The sequence below is a fragment of the Meles meles genome, chromosome 5, assembly GCF_922984935.1.
Source record: "Meles meles chromosome 5, mMelMel3.1 paternal haplotype, whole genome shotgun sequence".
NCBI lineage: Eukaryota > Metazoa > Chordata > Mammalia > Carnivora > Mustelidae > Meles > Meles meles.
In genome coordinates this window covers 103,977,820-103,993,221 of record NC_060070.1, presented here as the reverse complement: position 1 = coordinate 103,993,221, position 15,402 = coordinate 103,977,820, and the positions used below count along the sequence as shown (strand labels likewise).

Here is a 15,402-nt window from a genome sequence, read left to right as displayed (position 1 = left end):
TCCATTTTTCTCATTTATTCATTCCTTATAATTCAAAAAAGGCTTTATTGAACTCTGAAATGACAAGAGCAATGAATGTAATTGAACTATGAAATGCTGCATGATTAGTTCTCAGAATGGGTAGCACTACCTGTGGGTAAAGAGAATCTCGTGTTGCGTATAGAGGCTCAGTATTCTCACTGACATATGGATTGATTACATCCACCTCAGTTTTGAAGAGAAGGGGTGAGAGGAAACTTGCATCACCATCTATACAGGATATTTAGATTTCAAAGATTTCAAGACTTTGACCCTCAAATTATGTTCTTTAGTCATACAGAGGCTGGGGTTGTTTTGTGTACTTTTTATCTTTGTTGTAAGGTATCATATGATCATTTTGAATTAGTCCAAATACATTCTCCATTTTCAGAGCGTGAAAATACGGAATTAACAGTGTTATTCAAGACAAGGCATATTTATTTAATACTGGGTTCATGATCCATAAAAATGCTATTTTAGCAGATGAAATGAGAATGTTTTTCATTCATTCTATTTTCATAAGTGTGGAAACTAATATATTTTTATGTGATCTGGAGTGCACACTTTGGTAACGAGATTATTTCATTCTGATGAGCTCTTTTTTTTGTTGTCTTTAAAAAACATTTCCAAGCTGCTTGAGTGTGGTTACCACATTGAACACTAGACAGATGTTTTATGCCTCTGAGAACATCAGAAAATCAGTTATGTTCTCCGTATGTTAGGGTGTGTTAAAATACAGATGGGTAATATCTGAGAAAGAGCACTTGAAAATATTTGTTTACACCAATATGCATTTTTATTTTTCATAATCAGGTAAATACCTAATAGGTAATTGTCAATAGTGTCAGATGGTTTATAAAAATGATTTTTGTAATTTTGAATACTGAACTGTTATTTGAAACATATACTTTAAGTCATAGCTGCTTTTCTGTTTTAATTTTGGTTTCTTTAAAAGATTGTGGCTTTGAAACTCTTTCGGCATAGATTCACACTTCTGAGGTCATGGGGAAAAAAGTATGTTTTTAACAAAAGAGTTTATTAATCATGAGTAGACTAGTATTGAGAATGTTCTAGAAGTCTTGTATGACTCTAATGGTTCACAATGAATGTAATCTACTGGAAATGATCAAGTGAGATTGGCATATAACTTTCTTTTAATTATTTATTAGAACATAGGGCCTAGGTATTTTCAGTGAAGATCTTTTTCTTGTAAGTGAAGTATAGTGATTTGATGAACTAATACTAAAATAAGGACAAAGGAATTTTATGATGTCTGCATAATAAGAGTGCACTTACTTGATGGATTTAGGTGAAGTATGAAGATTTATGAACAATGTATTTTAAGAATAGAATTACTAATGAGACAAAAGGAGAAACTACCATGAGAGAGCTTTAGGATTGTTGCAGATTCTTACTGAGATGTGGAGTCAGGTGCTTATATTTGCCAAGCAATCCTAGAACATACAATATTGTACCAGGTAGTTTTAGATAGAATAGTTTCTCTGCAGAACGAAGAAATAGAACATTTACTCAATAAACATATTGTACAGAGGTTTATATAAAAAACCTATGGTAGGTCGAAATTCTTAAATGCGATCAAAGTGAAGTTAATCATGAGAAGCTGAGTATTAAGACTTTTGGTGAAGGGTTAAAAATTGATGGGGAAGTGATCTATAGTTGTTTTTGAGTAAAGAGACTTAAAATGGATTATATGAAAATTTAATTGGTAGATAATCATAAAAACTTGTTGATGATTTTCTAGCTTAACACCCCAATGCAAATAATGTTCAAGAGTTAGTTGCTTGGTTGGTTGGTTTACTATATATAGAACAGTGTTTCTCAACTCTGATTAACAACTCAGTTGTTAAGCATCTGCCTTAGGTTTAGATCACAATCCCAGGATCCTGGGATAGAGCCCGCCATCAAGCTCTCTGCTCCACGGGAAGCCTGCTTCTCTTTCTCCTACGCCCCCTGCTTGTGTTCCCTCCCTAGCCGTGTCTCTCTCCTTAAATAAACATATAAAATCTTTCAAAAAAATTTTAAAAAGATTACTTTAACTCCCTAATATATTTCTCGTGCATGATGTCACTTGTTAATGTAGAGGGACAGGTTATTTTCTGGGTTCCTGGGTTCACGGTGAGTCCATGACTTTCCCATGATGTGGTAGTGCGGAGACCATCCGTGGTTGAAATCTTGTCCTCCCCTCCTCTTTTGGGTTTTCAGGTATGTTATTTTAATTTGATAAACATTTGTCTTTTTTTGTTTTGTCCTGAAAAAGATACTTTGACAACAGTAAAATTGTTTAGAGTATATTTTTGGCCTTTAAAAAATGTTGAGGGGCACCTGGGTGGCTCAGCGGTTTAAGCCGCTGTCTTCGGCTCAGGTCATGATCTCAGGGTCCTGGGATCGAGTTCCACGTCAGGCTCTCTGCTCTGAAGGGAGCCTGCTTCCCTCTCACTCTCTCTGCCTACTTGTGATCTGTCTCTGATAAATAAATAAAAAATCTTAAAAAAAAATGTTGAAATGCTTTTAGATGGTGAAGAGAAATGCCAGTAACTTGAAGCAACTTTATAAGGGCTTGCAGGTAGCTTTTCCTTTTGATGCCATCCCTGGTCTCTCTCTGTAACTTATTATGTCAAACTGGTGACATTTTCTATTGTGTATAAACATAAGTAGCCCAGAAATATTTACCAAAGTATTTTCTATTGAAATTACTTACCTTTGTGTACTTTGGGTCCAGTCCCATGTGGGTCCTGATCTGTAGGCTAGGGAAGAAGAAATTCATCCAGTGTTACTCAGATTACTTTTTTTCCCCCCTTAAAGATTCCCCCCCCCTTAAAGATTAAAGGGAGTAGTAAAACTGTGTTAAAGTATTAAAGGGAATAGTAAAGCTGGTGATTTCCTTATTATGGGTTTATTCCAAGTACTTATATATTGGTTTGTTTTAGGTTTGGCAGCTGTGGTTGTGAGTTACTTCTCTTTAGCGTTCTCTTACCACAGCATAATCTTTATACATCATTCATAATGATCTGTCAGTTAGTGTGGAATTTTAAAAAAGGATTGAAAAACATCGTGGGGTTCAACTGAAAGTACATTTGAAACTTTTGGTTATATTTTCCTGTAAGAATTGTGATGGAATACATGTGAATGTTTAAAAAGCAAAAATCATTGTAGTCAAAGTTAGCCAAATAAGAACAAACAAAGGTAGTGGATGAGGGCACTGCCAATATGATGCTGCCTAGTGGGAAGCCTTAGATTGCTGGAGTCCTCTTGGGTGCAAGGGGATGTCTTGGAAACAAGGGTAGAGAAATGCAAGGTAGAAAGACCCCACCCCCACCCCCCACCCCCAGCCACCAAAAAAAAAAAAAAAAAAAAATCCTTAAAACAGAGGAGGAGGACAAATTTTAGATGGGGGGGTGGGGAAATTGACTTCATCTATTTCACAACTTTCAAAGGTCAGGGAGGAGCTGTGAAAAGACAGTCATGCAAATTTGTTCATTAAAGTGCCAGCACTGAGCTAAGCACTTGTGAGAGTTAATTGATATAATGTACCAACTCTCTTAGGTAGATTTTATTATTTTGCCCCGTATAAAATGGAGATACTGAGATTCCACAGTTTAAATAACAGGCCGGGAGTCCATCAGCCCCTGGATAATGAGATGGCTGACTTCACTATCTAAACCTGTAATTGCTTCCATTGTGCTTTTATTAATAATCATTGTAATAACAGTTGTAATTTTTGTAGCTAATAAGAACAGTACTTCCAATGTATAGGTGCTTTTTCTTCATGAATCTTTAGGAGCAAACAAATCACTTCTTGATACAATAGAAAACATAACATTCTTCTGATATTTTGATAACTGTATATTAAATATCTATACCACTGTGTGGAAGGTTAAACATTTTGATATAAAAATACCATTAATAGGTTAGATTAGTTTTTAGTACATTGAAAATAGTGCATTACTTACAGGCAGATTGGCTCCAAGATGCTCTGATTTCAGGGATAAGGTAACTGAATTCTTTGGACATGAGAAAGTATCAAGTGATATTTTTTGTGTATTCTAAGTAATGTATCATGGGCACATTTCCTTCATTGCAAAGTGGACTTTAGGAAATAGAGGCCAAACCCCTTATACCGAATTATGTATTTCTATTCTTAATGACTTTTTGTTACACATCAATGGTTTAATGGTTACAGAGAAAATTCTGGAACATTTTTTATGTCAGCATTTTTTCACCACAACATTATGCAGGATTTTCCAGTTGACTTTCTGCTCTTTCTCAAACCCAAACTGAAATCACAGAAGTGGGGGAAATATACCCCTTTACTCTTACCAAATAAAATGCTTTTTTCTTTCTTTATTTATACATTCTCACAGTTGACTGAATCCAAAACTACACAGGCCAAAAGTGAAATATAAAATAGTTTGCTTGGAAAACATTTGCTGTATGAAGTAATTGTCACTAAATACTTTGGATCGACAAACTGGTAAATTTCAAATGGTTTTGAATAATACTTCTGCTAGTGTAAAATTGGCAAACTTTAGTGAATTTCAATAAATGGGAGCCCAGAAAAATAAAATCTAGGAGAATTTTATTAACAAATATAGCTCTGACTGACTTCAGTTCTGGTTAATTTCTTTCTCAACGGTCTTTTATTCCATGCATACCCGTGGTATCATGTTAGTTTTGCTAAGAATTACTTTTATAAATCAGTTTTACATCTTCTTTTTTAATATAATGTAGTTTTATATATTTGTGGTTGATATTTATAAAATAAACAATAGTTCTTGGCATAGTTAGACATAGAATGTATGACTTCTTATCTCTGAAATACATTTTCATGTTTTACTAACATGTTAAGATGATAAGACAAGGAATCTTTTTTTTTTTCAAATCTGAAATTTCCCCCCAAATACTCTCAATATCTGATATGCTGAAATAACATAAGATTAGGGCTATGTCCTAATATAGACCAAGCTCAGTATTATAATTATTCAAACAATAGGACATCAGATCAGATCCAGGGAGTGAACTGTGGGGGCTCTCAAGGGCTCCTGGGAGGTGGACGTCAGGGTGCCTGGGCATAACTCCATTTGCCCCCACAGTGAAGACATCGCTGACACTGGAATTGGCTTCAGAAACAGAAGTAGAGGCAGGATGTCTGTTAACTGGTTTGTACTAATGTCACAGATTGTGTGAGGGCGTAGAGACTTGAATCGTGATGAAACTCTAAGCAATAAAAGAATGTAGCAAGAAATTTAAATTCTGGACTTAATGTAAACCTTTAGTGATTTTGTGTATATGTGTGTTTGAATGGGAGCTGACTACAGATGGTTTCATGCCAAGTTATGGTCTATGAAATGGAGGGCTTTATTTGGAACATTATTGATCTTAATTGATTGCATTGAGAATATGCATTTTCTGCCCTGGAAGCATACAATTCATTCTGTGTTCTTTCTATGTAGAACTCAGTTATTTTAATTTTCCTTTATGTTTTAGAGAATACTATGCTATGTTTTATAATGTTACTTTCAAATTTACATGTTTTTTTATTATTTTCTAATTCATATGTTTATGAAAGCTTGTGTTTTCAACTAGACTACAATCCCTCCATTGATAGTCATTGCTCATGCACAACTTTTGTTCTCTGCAAAGGGTGTAGTGCCATGGCAAAACGAATGGAGCCAAATAAAATCAACATGAAATCCAATTTATGATTCAAGTTCAGATTTTAAAACCAGAACTATATGCATGTGTCTTGCATTATAATTGTGGCTAACACATTGACCAGTATTGTGTTAATAAAGTCAAGATGTGAAAATCAAAATAATGGCCTACTCTCCCGGTAATAGAAGATAACTTGATCTCATTGTCAGTGGCCTCTCTACCACCTGCCTTGATTTACTCAGGAGTGCTGCTGTTCTTTGAGTGTCATGATAGTGCAGAGGGCTTTCAAAGAAATACTCACGGGGCCCTATTTCCTTATCTTTCAAATTCCTCTTTCTGCCATCTGTCTATTTGCTTATTTCCAATGTTACTTATTTTAACTGAAGTGCCATCGAGAAAGGACCCAAGAAGAATTAATATAAAATGAAAATTGATTAGTACCATCACTGTTTGCTTTGGCTGGTAAAAGATTATTTTGGCAAATGCATTGAAGGACCAACAGTAAAACTGCTTGCCCATTAATGAATGTGCTGTTATTCTCAAATTTATACAATGAACATTAATATTCTCTGAATCTTGCTGGAGAACTTGTACATCTAGGTTGAACCATGTGAAAGAGTTCTCTCTCCTTCTGTCCTGAAACTGTGACCTGCATATTCTTCATGGTTTTATCAATAAGGGAGTCATTAGGAGAATGATTGTGTTTTATATAAGGAATTAAATTCCTGGGTGTTTCATGGCTCAGTTTGGAGAATATTGGTTAATCTTGTTAGTTTTTAATTATGGTTGTGAGGCAGTGGGACCCTTTGGAATTGTACTAAATCTGAACTCTATGACTTTACAGGTTTTCTTGCATAATTCATTTTAAATAGTAAAGGAATATATTCAGAATATATTCAAATGAAGTATCCTTCTTATTTTATCACTTATGTTGGTTTGAAAGAAGAACCAGGTTAATATTTTGTAATTTTTTCTTTTTGGAAGACTGTATTTAAAACGTGAACTATCAGTAGATGTTCATATAATATTGACTCTCATAAATTTTCTCTTTTCCAAATTGGATTATTATCAGTAGCAGTGTTATGTTGTAAGTGGATGACAGAAGTTTGAAATTATGCATTATTTACAAGTAAAAAATCCAATTAGGACTTATTCTTCCTTATCATACAGTCCACACTTTTTAAAATTGAAATTTTACCTTATTACTTTTTAGGGAATGCCAGGATTTCCTGGAAACCAAGGATTAATGGGACAAAAGGTGAGTATTAATGAAACTTGAAAGATTTGGGGCTAGATCTATTTGTTAAAAGGGCAAAGTGGTGATGACTTCACATATAACACATTCTTTCCACTTTCGAAGCAAAAGTTAATTGTTCAAATATGATATAATTTCAGAAGTTATTATTTTATCCTTATAATTAGCTTTTGTTTTGTTGTTTTATACAGATAATATTTATTTGGATTTATACATGTGCTTTCTGTTTTACGTGGTTACTTTTCTAATGCCCTTTGACTATCCTTTTGGGATAATTTTACTACTTCCTGAACTATATCTTTATCAGTTCTTATTACACATATCTAGGTAACAAGTTTTCAGATTTTATCTAATTTTAGATATTTTACTCTTGGTTTTGAGGGATCATTTTGTAGGGTATACAGCTCAAGGTTGACGATTATTACACTGAAACACGTTGAGGATTTTCTTCTATTGTCCTCAGGGTTCCATTATTAACTATGAAACATCTGCTCTCATTCTAATTATTGTTCTTTTGTAAGTGGTCTGTCCCTTTCTTTGGGATTTTTCTAAGGTATTTTATTTGTCTTTCGTGTTCTAAAACTCATTACTGTGTATCTAGATGTGCGTTTCTCTTTATTCACCCTGAGGAGAATTCACTTTCCTTCCCGACTCTATGGAATTATTTCCATTAATTCTGGAAGATATCACTCATTATTTCCAAATTACATCTCTTCCAATCAGTTATAGTTAGATGAATTTTATTCCTTCTCATTTTGTCCTCCATGTTTCTGAAGAGCTTCTTATTTTCATATTCTTGATTCTAACATTCTGATTAAATTTTTTAGATATATTTCCTATTGTATTTATTCTTCCTTTACTGTGTCTGCTCTGCTTTTTAAACCAGCAATTGATTTAAAACAAAACAATCATACTTTTCATTTCTAAAAGTTCAACTTTTTAATAACATCTTTTTATTTTTTTTACATCTTTTTATTCTTGATAGCATCTTGTTCCATTTACAGTCCTAATCATCTTTCATGATTCCATTCTTTAATATGTAAAGACCTTCTATATTGTTCAAAATTCTCTTTCTAACAATTCCAATATCTGCAATTTGTTATTTCTGTTAACTCTCAGTCTTGTGGCTTGCGGCCTCTTTCTTTCTTGGTAAATATGAGCTCATTGCTTCATGTTAATTGGTGTGAGTTCTGGCAGCCTAATCAGGCCATGGAGAGCTGCCTCCTACTAGTAGCCATGGATATCAGGTCAGCCCCCTCTAAGAGTCCTGGGTCTTCATAGGGATTAAGGATTCCCACCCTCTTCCCATGGCTAGTCCACCATTCACTTTCCAATGCACTCTAGACACTTCCAGCCTTCTTGGATCCTGCATCTCTACCTCTGGCAAGGTTTCTGCATAGATCCAAATCCTCATAATCACAGGGTCAACCTAGAGTATATTTTATTAAAATGAGGGATCGTTGAAGACCTCTCCAACTTCTTATAAGACCAACATACTATCCAAGAGGATGTTCTTTCCAGGTTTTTGTTCTTGTTGTTAAGGATTCAATGACTCACTTGGAATACCTACTTGGCCACAATCCAAGAAATTGAAGTATAAATGCTATTATTCTATAACCTGTATTTTCTTAATTTATGTTTACTCTCATGTTTCTTAATCTATGATAAATAAGAAAATTTTTCATGTGACTCCTCCCCAACCCCCACCAACTGTTGTCTCACCTCACCAACTCTGTGTGAACTTCCAGGTCTTCATTTGAAACAATGATAGTATCACTCCTGATTTTCTCATAAAACTATAGGACTTAGTGATTTCACAGACCCTATGCCCAAATCTTTAAGGTGTTTTATTCCTGATTTTTCTATCCTATGTTGCTTCTGGTTTACAGTAGAGAAAGAGAAGGCAGACTGGGCTGATTGGTAGTGGATTTTCATCCCATAATGCTTCAGTAGGGAATTCCTGGAAATGGATTCATAATTCAAAATTTTAAATTTGATTTGTATTTGATTTTTAGGGAGAAACTGGACCTCCAGGACCACTAGGAAAAAAAGGAGCTCCAGGAATTCCTGTATGTTTATGTCATTATTATCAGGGTTTTTGAAATACAGTTTCGATGTACCAGGAGTTCTTATTTTGGAGTTTATAAAACTTGGGGGGTGGAATTCAACAGTGAGATTTGGGGGAATCCACAAATCCATTTGTATGAAAATAGTTATATCCATTTATCTAGAGGATTCTACATTTCTTCCCACCCAAATAAAGATCAAGAATTCTTAATGTAGATAAACTAGAAAACAAATATTCTATCCGTTCATTAAAAAACTACATACCATAAAAAAGTCTGAAACTTAATAATTTTTTTCATTTTTTAAAAAAAATTACACATTTTTACACTAATGATGGAGAATATATTCAGAGCACATAGTATAGCAGGATCCTAAATTAGTGAACAAACAATTTTAGGAAGTTTTGAGAGTGGAAGGGACATATGAGTTTGGTATTAGAAATTATGAAAATCCTATCGTATGTGTGCAAGATTGTATAAAAATTGCTAGAAGTGATGTTGATTTTAACCTATGAATCAAATTGCCTATAATAACTTTAAGTAAAATGGTTATCTTTAATGTTTAACAGTTAAAGGCTTTATGTCAATTAAAAACACAGATATTTTATTCATTGGTGAAAGAGTTGGTGAATTTTGCACATAAGAGTAAGAAAGAAAAATATTGTGTATGAGATACGAATTTGACTTTAGGGGAGGTTTAAAAGAAGATTCTTCCCTTTAAAATGGAGTAATCTGTCTCCACTATCACTACCACATCATTTGTTCATTGAAATAATATACTTGGTTATTTACCAGGATCTATGTTAACTAGAGCTTCACTGAACTTTGAGAATATGTATAATTATTATATCTAATATTTCATACATGATTCAGTGAACCAGTATATTTTACATTTTATAGTTGCAACAATATCCTAAATTAATAGCAAAGCATAGTAGTGATGACATAGAATCTTCAGGATGATCCTACTGAGATAATGTTTTCTGATGATATTAATTCATAGTTTTTGCTCATCATGTTTTCTTGGCTATGTTTAAGAGAAAGCAAATGTTTTCAATGTACGTTATGGTATTTAAAGTAGAATCTAAATTAAATTAGTTCCTTGTTGCTAGAGTAATTATTGTCATATTTTGAATTATATGGTTAGTTACAAATATGACCATTTTGTAACTTGAAGAGAGATTGTTATATTCAGGGAATTTATTAGATTGTAGTTCTTTCAAAATATTGTTTAAGAAAACAAATAGAATGTAAAGTTGACCGTGACGACATCTGTGAAGAAACCTAATTCTTAGCCATCTTGACAAAAAGGAGAAAGTAAGAATGTAGGACAGAAAACCAACTTTTGTTTACACTTGTCTTTCACTAGCATTCCAGGAATTTTTGCTATTTGTAAGTTATTTGAACAACCATGTTAAGAGGGCTTTGCTTTTTTCACTATCCTTTATTTGGATGTCTGTGGGGAAATTTTCCTCATATTGTATTATTTTCTAGCAGATTAATTATTATGAGAATGTGTGCCTTGGAAATGGATTTAACATTTTTTAAATAATGTTTTCTAAGTTACTCTTGAAACTTCCACTTAAAAATGTAGGGTTTGTTGGGACGTGATGGCTCGCCTGGTCAGCCTGGGACACCAGGATCTAAGGTAAATAAAATGAAATTAATAAGATAGAAAACTTTATGGAAAATGACCACTTATGTACTCAGTAAAACCTAACTCTACTGATTTTACTTAAAATGTGGTTTTAATTCTATGGATGGTCATTTGTAAGAATGAAATGTTAGACAAAAACTAAGCATATAAAAACAGGATGATGTAAAGCGAGTCTGGTTTGAGCTGGAAAGTGTCTGGAATCTCTGACTACTTGACCCCTTTTCCTCTCTTGTCATCCCAGGGGCACCAAGAACTGTGTAGAGTTGCACCAATGGAGTGGGTTAGTAGTTAGGATTGAGGATAACTTTTTACCAGTTCCTAAGTCATTGTCTTGATATTTTTATTTGGTAGTATGTATATGGAATTTTTATTGTAAAATGCCTTGTCATGAGTTTTATTAGGTGTTTTCTCCTTCAGGACTGTGGGTAAGATAGTACTTTACTTTCATTTTTAAGAAATGTCAGACAAGCCTGACAAATGTGTTTAGAATGTCAGGGTAGGTTTTTCTCAAGATAGAACTGAAACTCTGATGGAATCCTGTGCTAAGAAAACTGTTTTGTTTTGTTTGTTTGTTTGTTTTGTTTTTGTTGTTTTGGTTTTTTTTTTTCTTGGTTTATTAGAGGCTCAAATCAAGTATGTTCTGGGTAGACTCAGACTATTCTCAGCTATTTAATGAGTAGAATGTGGGACAACCTTCCAAAAGGAAATGATGGAATTCCTGTTTGAAAGAATTAAACCTTTAACTAGACATTGTCCCATGGGAATGGACTCTGGCATACAAAATCAGTGGATGAGGAGATGATTTAATCCATTCTACTTTTTATTTCAAAACTATTTAGAGAAAGAAATAGGATAAAACATCATGGGCGGCCAGTGATCAGGGAAAAGTAGCTACTGCCCTTCCATCAGTGGTGAACTCTTGTGAATTGTTGGAGTATTGTGTGTCCGAGCAGTAGTAAGTGTGTACTGAATTGGTATAAAACCTTTACCAAGTAGAGATTCTGCATAATTTCTCTTTCTTTCTTTCTTTCTTTCTTTCTTTCTTTCTTTCTTTCTTCCTGTCCTTCCTTCCTTCCTTCCTTCCTTCTTTCTTTCTTTCTTAAGATTCATTTATTTGAGATAGAATGAGAGAGAACATGAGCTGGAGTGAGGGGCAAAGTAGGTTCTCAATTGAGCAGGGAGCCTGATTCGGGGCTGGATCCCAGGACCTTGGGATTATGACCTGAGCTGAAGGCAGACGCTTAACCAACTGAGCCGCCCAAGTGCCCCTCAAAGTCATTTTCTGAGAAGATACAGAGTAGTCATATACTCCTAAGGAACTGGGGTACAGTGGACTCCCCCCATGGTGTTCTGGATGTTCTAATTCTTAAGAATTCAGCCTAAGATTTCCTCACCTTGTTTTTATCAGCTGCTTCACATCCTTCGGTCACACTGAGCTGGGGGTCATTAAATCTGCTGGAATTTCCATAAAAGGTTTTAGAACAATCCCTTACGGCATCCACCAGTTGAGTAGTTTCTACTGTTACAGCTGGGAAAGTAGGTGGCTATTTCCAGGATCAGTTTATTTTTACATGAATTACTGTAAAGTTTGTTTTCTCTCATCTTGTACTTGTGCAATTATTTTGTTAAAAGTTGATTGAAAGTGTTGAAATTATACCTCTTGAATGTAATCTTTTCAGTGAGACACTTCAACTCTTTTCTCATGTAGTATATTAGCTCAGGTGTTCTACACATGGCCGGATAGTAAATATTTCAGTGTTAGAGGGCCATGTAGCTTCTGTTGCAGCTCCTCAGCTCTGCTATTACATTGCAAAAGCAGCCATGGACTGTGTGGGATGTGCCTGCATTCTGGCAAAACTTGATTTACAAGACTATGCACTGGGCTGCATTTAGCCTGTGAGCTATAGTTTACCTAGCTCCATGTTAGTTTCTCTCTGCCTGTTTTGTCAACTGTGATAAGTTTGTGAACTATGCTTTCAATATCAATTAGTATGAATTTTAGGGTGGGACAAAAAAAAGCTGTATTAAATAGGGCAAAGGTGAGGCTGAAACTCTGTGGTCAATCTTCAGAAAACTTCTAACTTGGTTTATGATACCTATTTTTTTTTAAGCCATTAAACCATACTAGATTGCAGTTTTAAAAATTATTATCTAAATGACATTAGGATATGTTAACATGATCAAGTAACTTGCAGCAAGTTTTGTCACCTCTGTGAATTTCCGCTTAGTCACTTACAGAATTAAAATTTTATTTATTTATTTATTATTATTTTTTTAAAGATTTTATTTATTTATTTGACAGAGAAATCACAAGTAGGCAGAAAGGCAGGCAGACAGAGAGAGAGGAGGAAGTAAGCTCCCTGCTGAGCCCGATGTGGGGCTCGATCCCAGGGCCCTGGGATCATGACCTGAGCCGAAGGCAGAGGCTTTAACCCACTGAGCCACCCAGACGCCCCACAAAATTAAAAATTTTAAAGAACCATTGTTCTATGGCTTAATAATGCTGTTATGTGCTGAATGCTTTAACTAAGTCCAAGTATTGTGTTATATGTTTCTCAACCTGAGTAACCTAGAAAACTTTTCAAAAGCTGAAAATGAAGTTGGTTACCTTTACTTATTAGTACACCCAGTTCGGCCCTTGCTTTTGTCTGATATTGACTAGATTGGGATTTTAGGTATCAAGGTATATTTGAAAACCAGCACTGTCTTTTTTATTTTATTTTTATTTATTTTATTAACATATAATGTATTACTTGTTTCAGGGGTATAGGTCTGTGATTCATCAGTCTTACATAATTCACCACACACTCCATAGCACATACCTTCCCCAATGTCCATCCCCCAGCAACCCCATCCCTCTTACCCACTTCCCCTCCAGCAACCCTCTTTTGCCTGAGATTAAGAGTCTCTTATGGTTTGTCTCCCCCTCTGGTTTGGTCTTGTTTCATTTTCTCCTCCCTTCCCCATGATCCTCTTGTCTTGTTTCTCAAATTTACATATCAGTGGGATCATATGATAAGTGTCTTTGTCTGATTGACTTATTTCACTTAGCATAATACCCCCTAGTTCTGAAAACCAGCACTGTCTTTGACAGTCACTCCTTATTAACCAGCAGACGGGCTCTCTCGCTATATGCCTGACCTCTTTTATACTTTTATATTCTTTACCCTGTCAAGTTGGTTTTGCCCTTCAAGCTTTTGTTAGAAAGGACTGCACTCAAATTCTGAAAAAGAGCACAAAGTAAACATTTTCTGATTCATATATATTTTTTTAAAAAGCCACTGTACATTTGGAGCTAATTTTCTTTCCTTGCATGCTGAAGGTGATTCATCCTGAGAAAATGAAACAGGGCAAAGATGAAGATTCTCGGTATATGGGATGTTGTTACAATACATGGCTCTGGCCTGTAGAGTATGGAGACCCAGCAAATTAGCACTGGTTTCTGAGGTTTCAAATCTCGTCTCTTACTTGTAGCTGCTAGCTTTAAAACATGCTTTCAGAAAGCTTAATAAATATGGGGACTCATTCTTTCTGAATAAGTCGGCTTAACATAGAGTCTATGTTTCATACAGTTGGAGAGTTGAAAATGTAAAAATTATTTTAAGTTTATTCTCTTAAACGTCTATATCAGATATATTGTGATTGTGTTTTTTAAAAATTTAATGGTTTGATGCATTGACAGGGAAATAAAGGTGAACCTGGACTACAAGGGATGCCTGGGGCTTCTGGACTAAAGGTAATTATCATTTGAGGCATTTGGAAATATATTCAAAGAAGTATAAGTCCCCTTCATTGTTTGTTAAGATTACTGTTTTGTATCCCTTCAGAGAAGTTACATGAAATGAAGGATTGTCTATATAACAGATAAAACAAACACGTAAGAAAAGGCCTAATGCAAAGTTTCATTTGTTTTGGATGCTTTATCATAGTTTGGGTAACAGACATAAAATATCCTCTGGCTTGATTTTTCTGGAAATGGTAGAAGCCACATGCTAACATGAACCTCCTCTTTGGTCCGGAGAATGTCATTGTCTTCTGTAACTGAAGGAAAGTGTGTGTGGCTCCCACACAAGTAGTGCTATTCCTCTGTTTGCTGATTGATGGGACTTTAGCATGGGCTCTCACAGCCTTTTGTATCTTTTTCCTCCAAACCAAATGATTGATGTTTATTTCAATAGGATTTCCAATTCTCTTCAAGCCTTTAACAATCTACAGTAATATTCAATAGCTCAGGAATGGGCATAGTAAGTAAAGAGGACAAAACTGTTTCTACAAAAGAGAGTAGGCTTTAGTTAATGTGGTAGAGTCTGGGACTAAAGGTAAAACTCAAAACAAAAAACATGAAGCAAGTTCAGATTCCATCCCATATCACTGTAACTTTCAGAAATTACCTTATTTAAGACTTTTAAGAAATCGTTATTTCTTCCAAGCCTCCCTCAAAAAAATTGAAAAATCCAGAATACACCAGCTGTCTCTACACCTTAAAGAACTGGAGAATCAACAACAAATCAAACCAACTCCACACACAAGAAGGGAAATAATCAAGATTAGAGCAGAGATCAATGAGGTAGACACCAGAGATACAGTAGAACGTATCAATGAAACTAGAAGCTGGTTTTTTGAAAGAATCAATAAGATTGATAAACCATTGGCCACACTAATCCAAAAGAAAAGAGAGAAAGCCCAAATTAATAAAATTGTGAATGAAAAGAGAGAGATCACAACTAACACCA

At 34.7% G+C, this 15,402-nt stretch overlaps 1 protein-coding gene across 1 annotated transcript in view; it reads left to right on the top strand.

The window, feature by feature from the left end:
• COL21A1 (collagen type XXI alpha 1 chain) overlaps window positions 1–15,402 on the top strand; it is a 197,871-nt gene that overhangs the window by 164,768 nt on the left and 17,701 nt on the right. Inside the window, exons 18-21 of the mRNA XM_046006810.1 lie at window positions 6,905–6,949; window positions 8,962–9,015; window positions 10,607–10,660; window positions 14,352–14,405. Of these exons, the coding sequence (XP_045862766.1) occupies window positions 6,905–6,949; window positions 8,962–9,015; window positions 10,607–10,660; window positions 14,352–14,405 (207 nt within the window). The remainder of the gene's footprint in view (window positions 1–6,904; window positions 6,950–8,961; window positions 9,016–10,606; window positions 10,661–14,351; window positions 14,406–15,402) is intronic.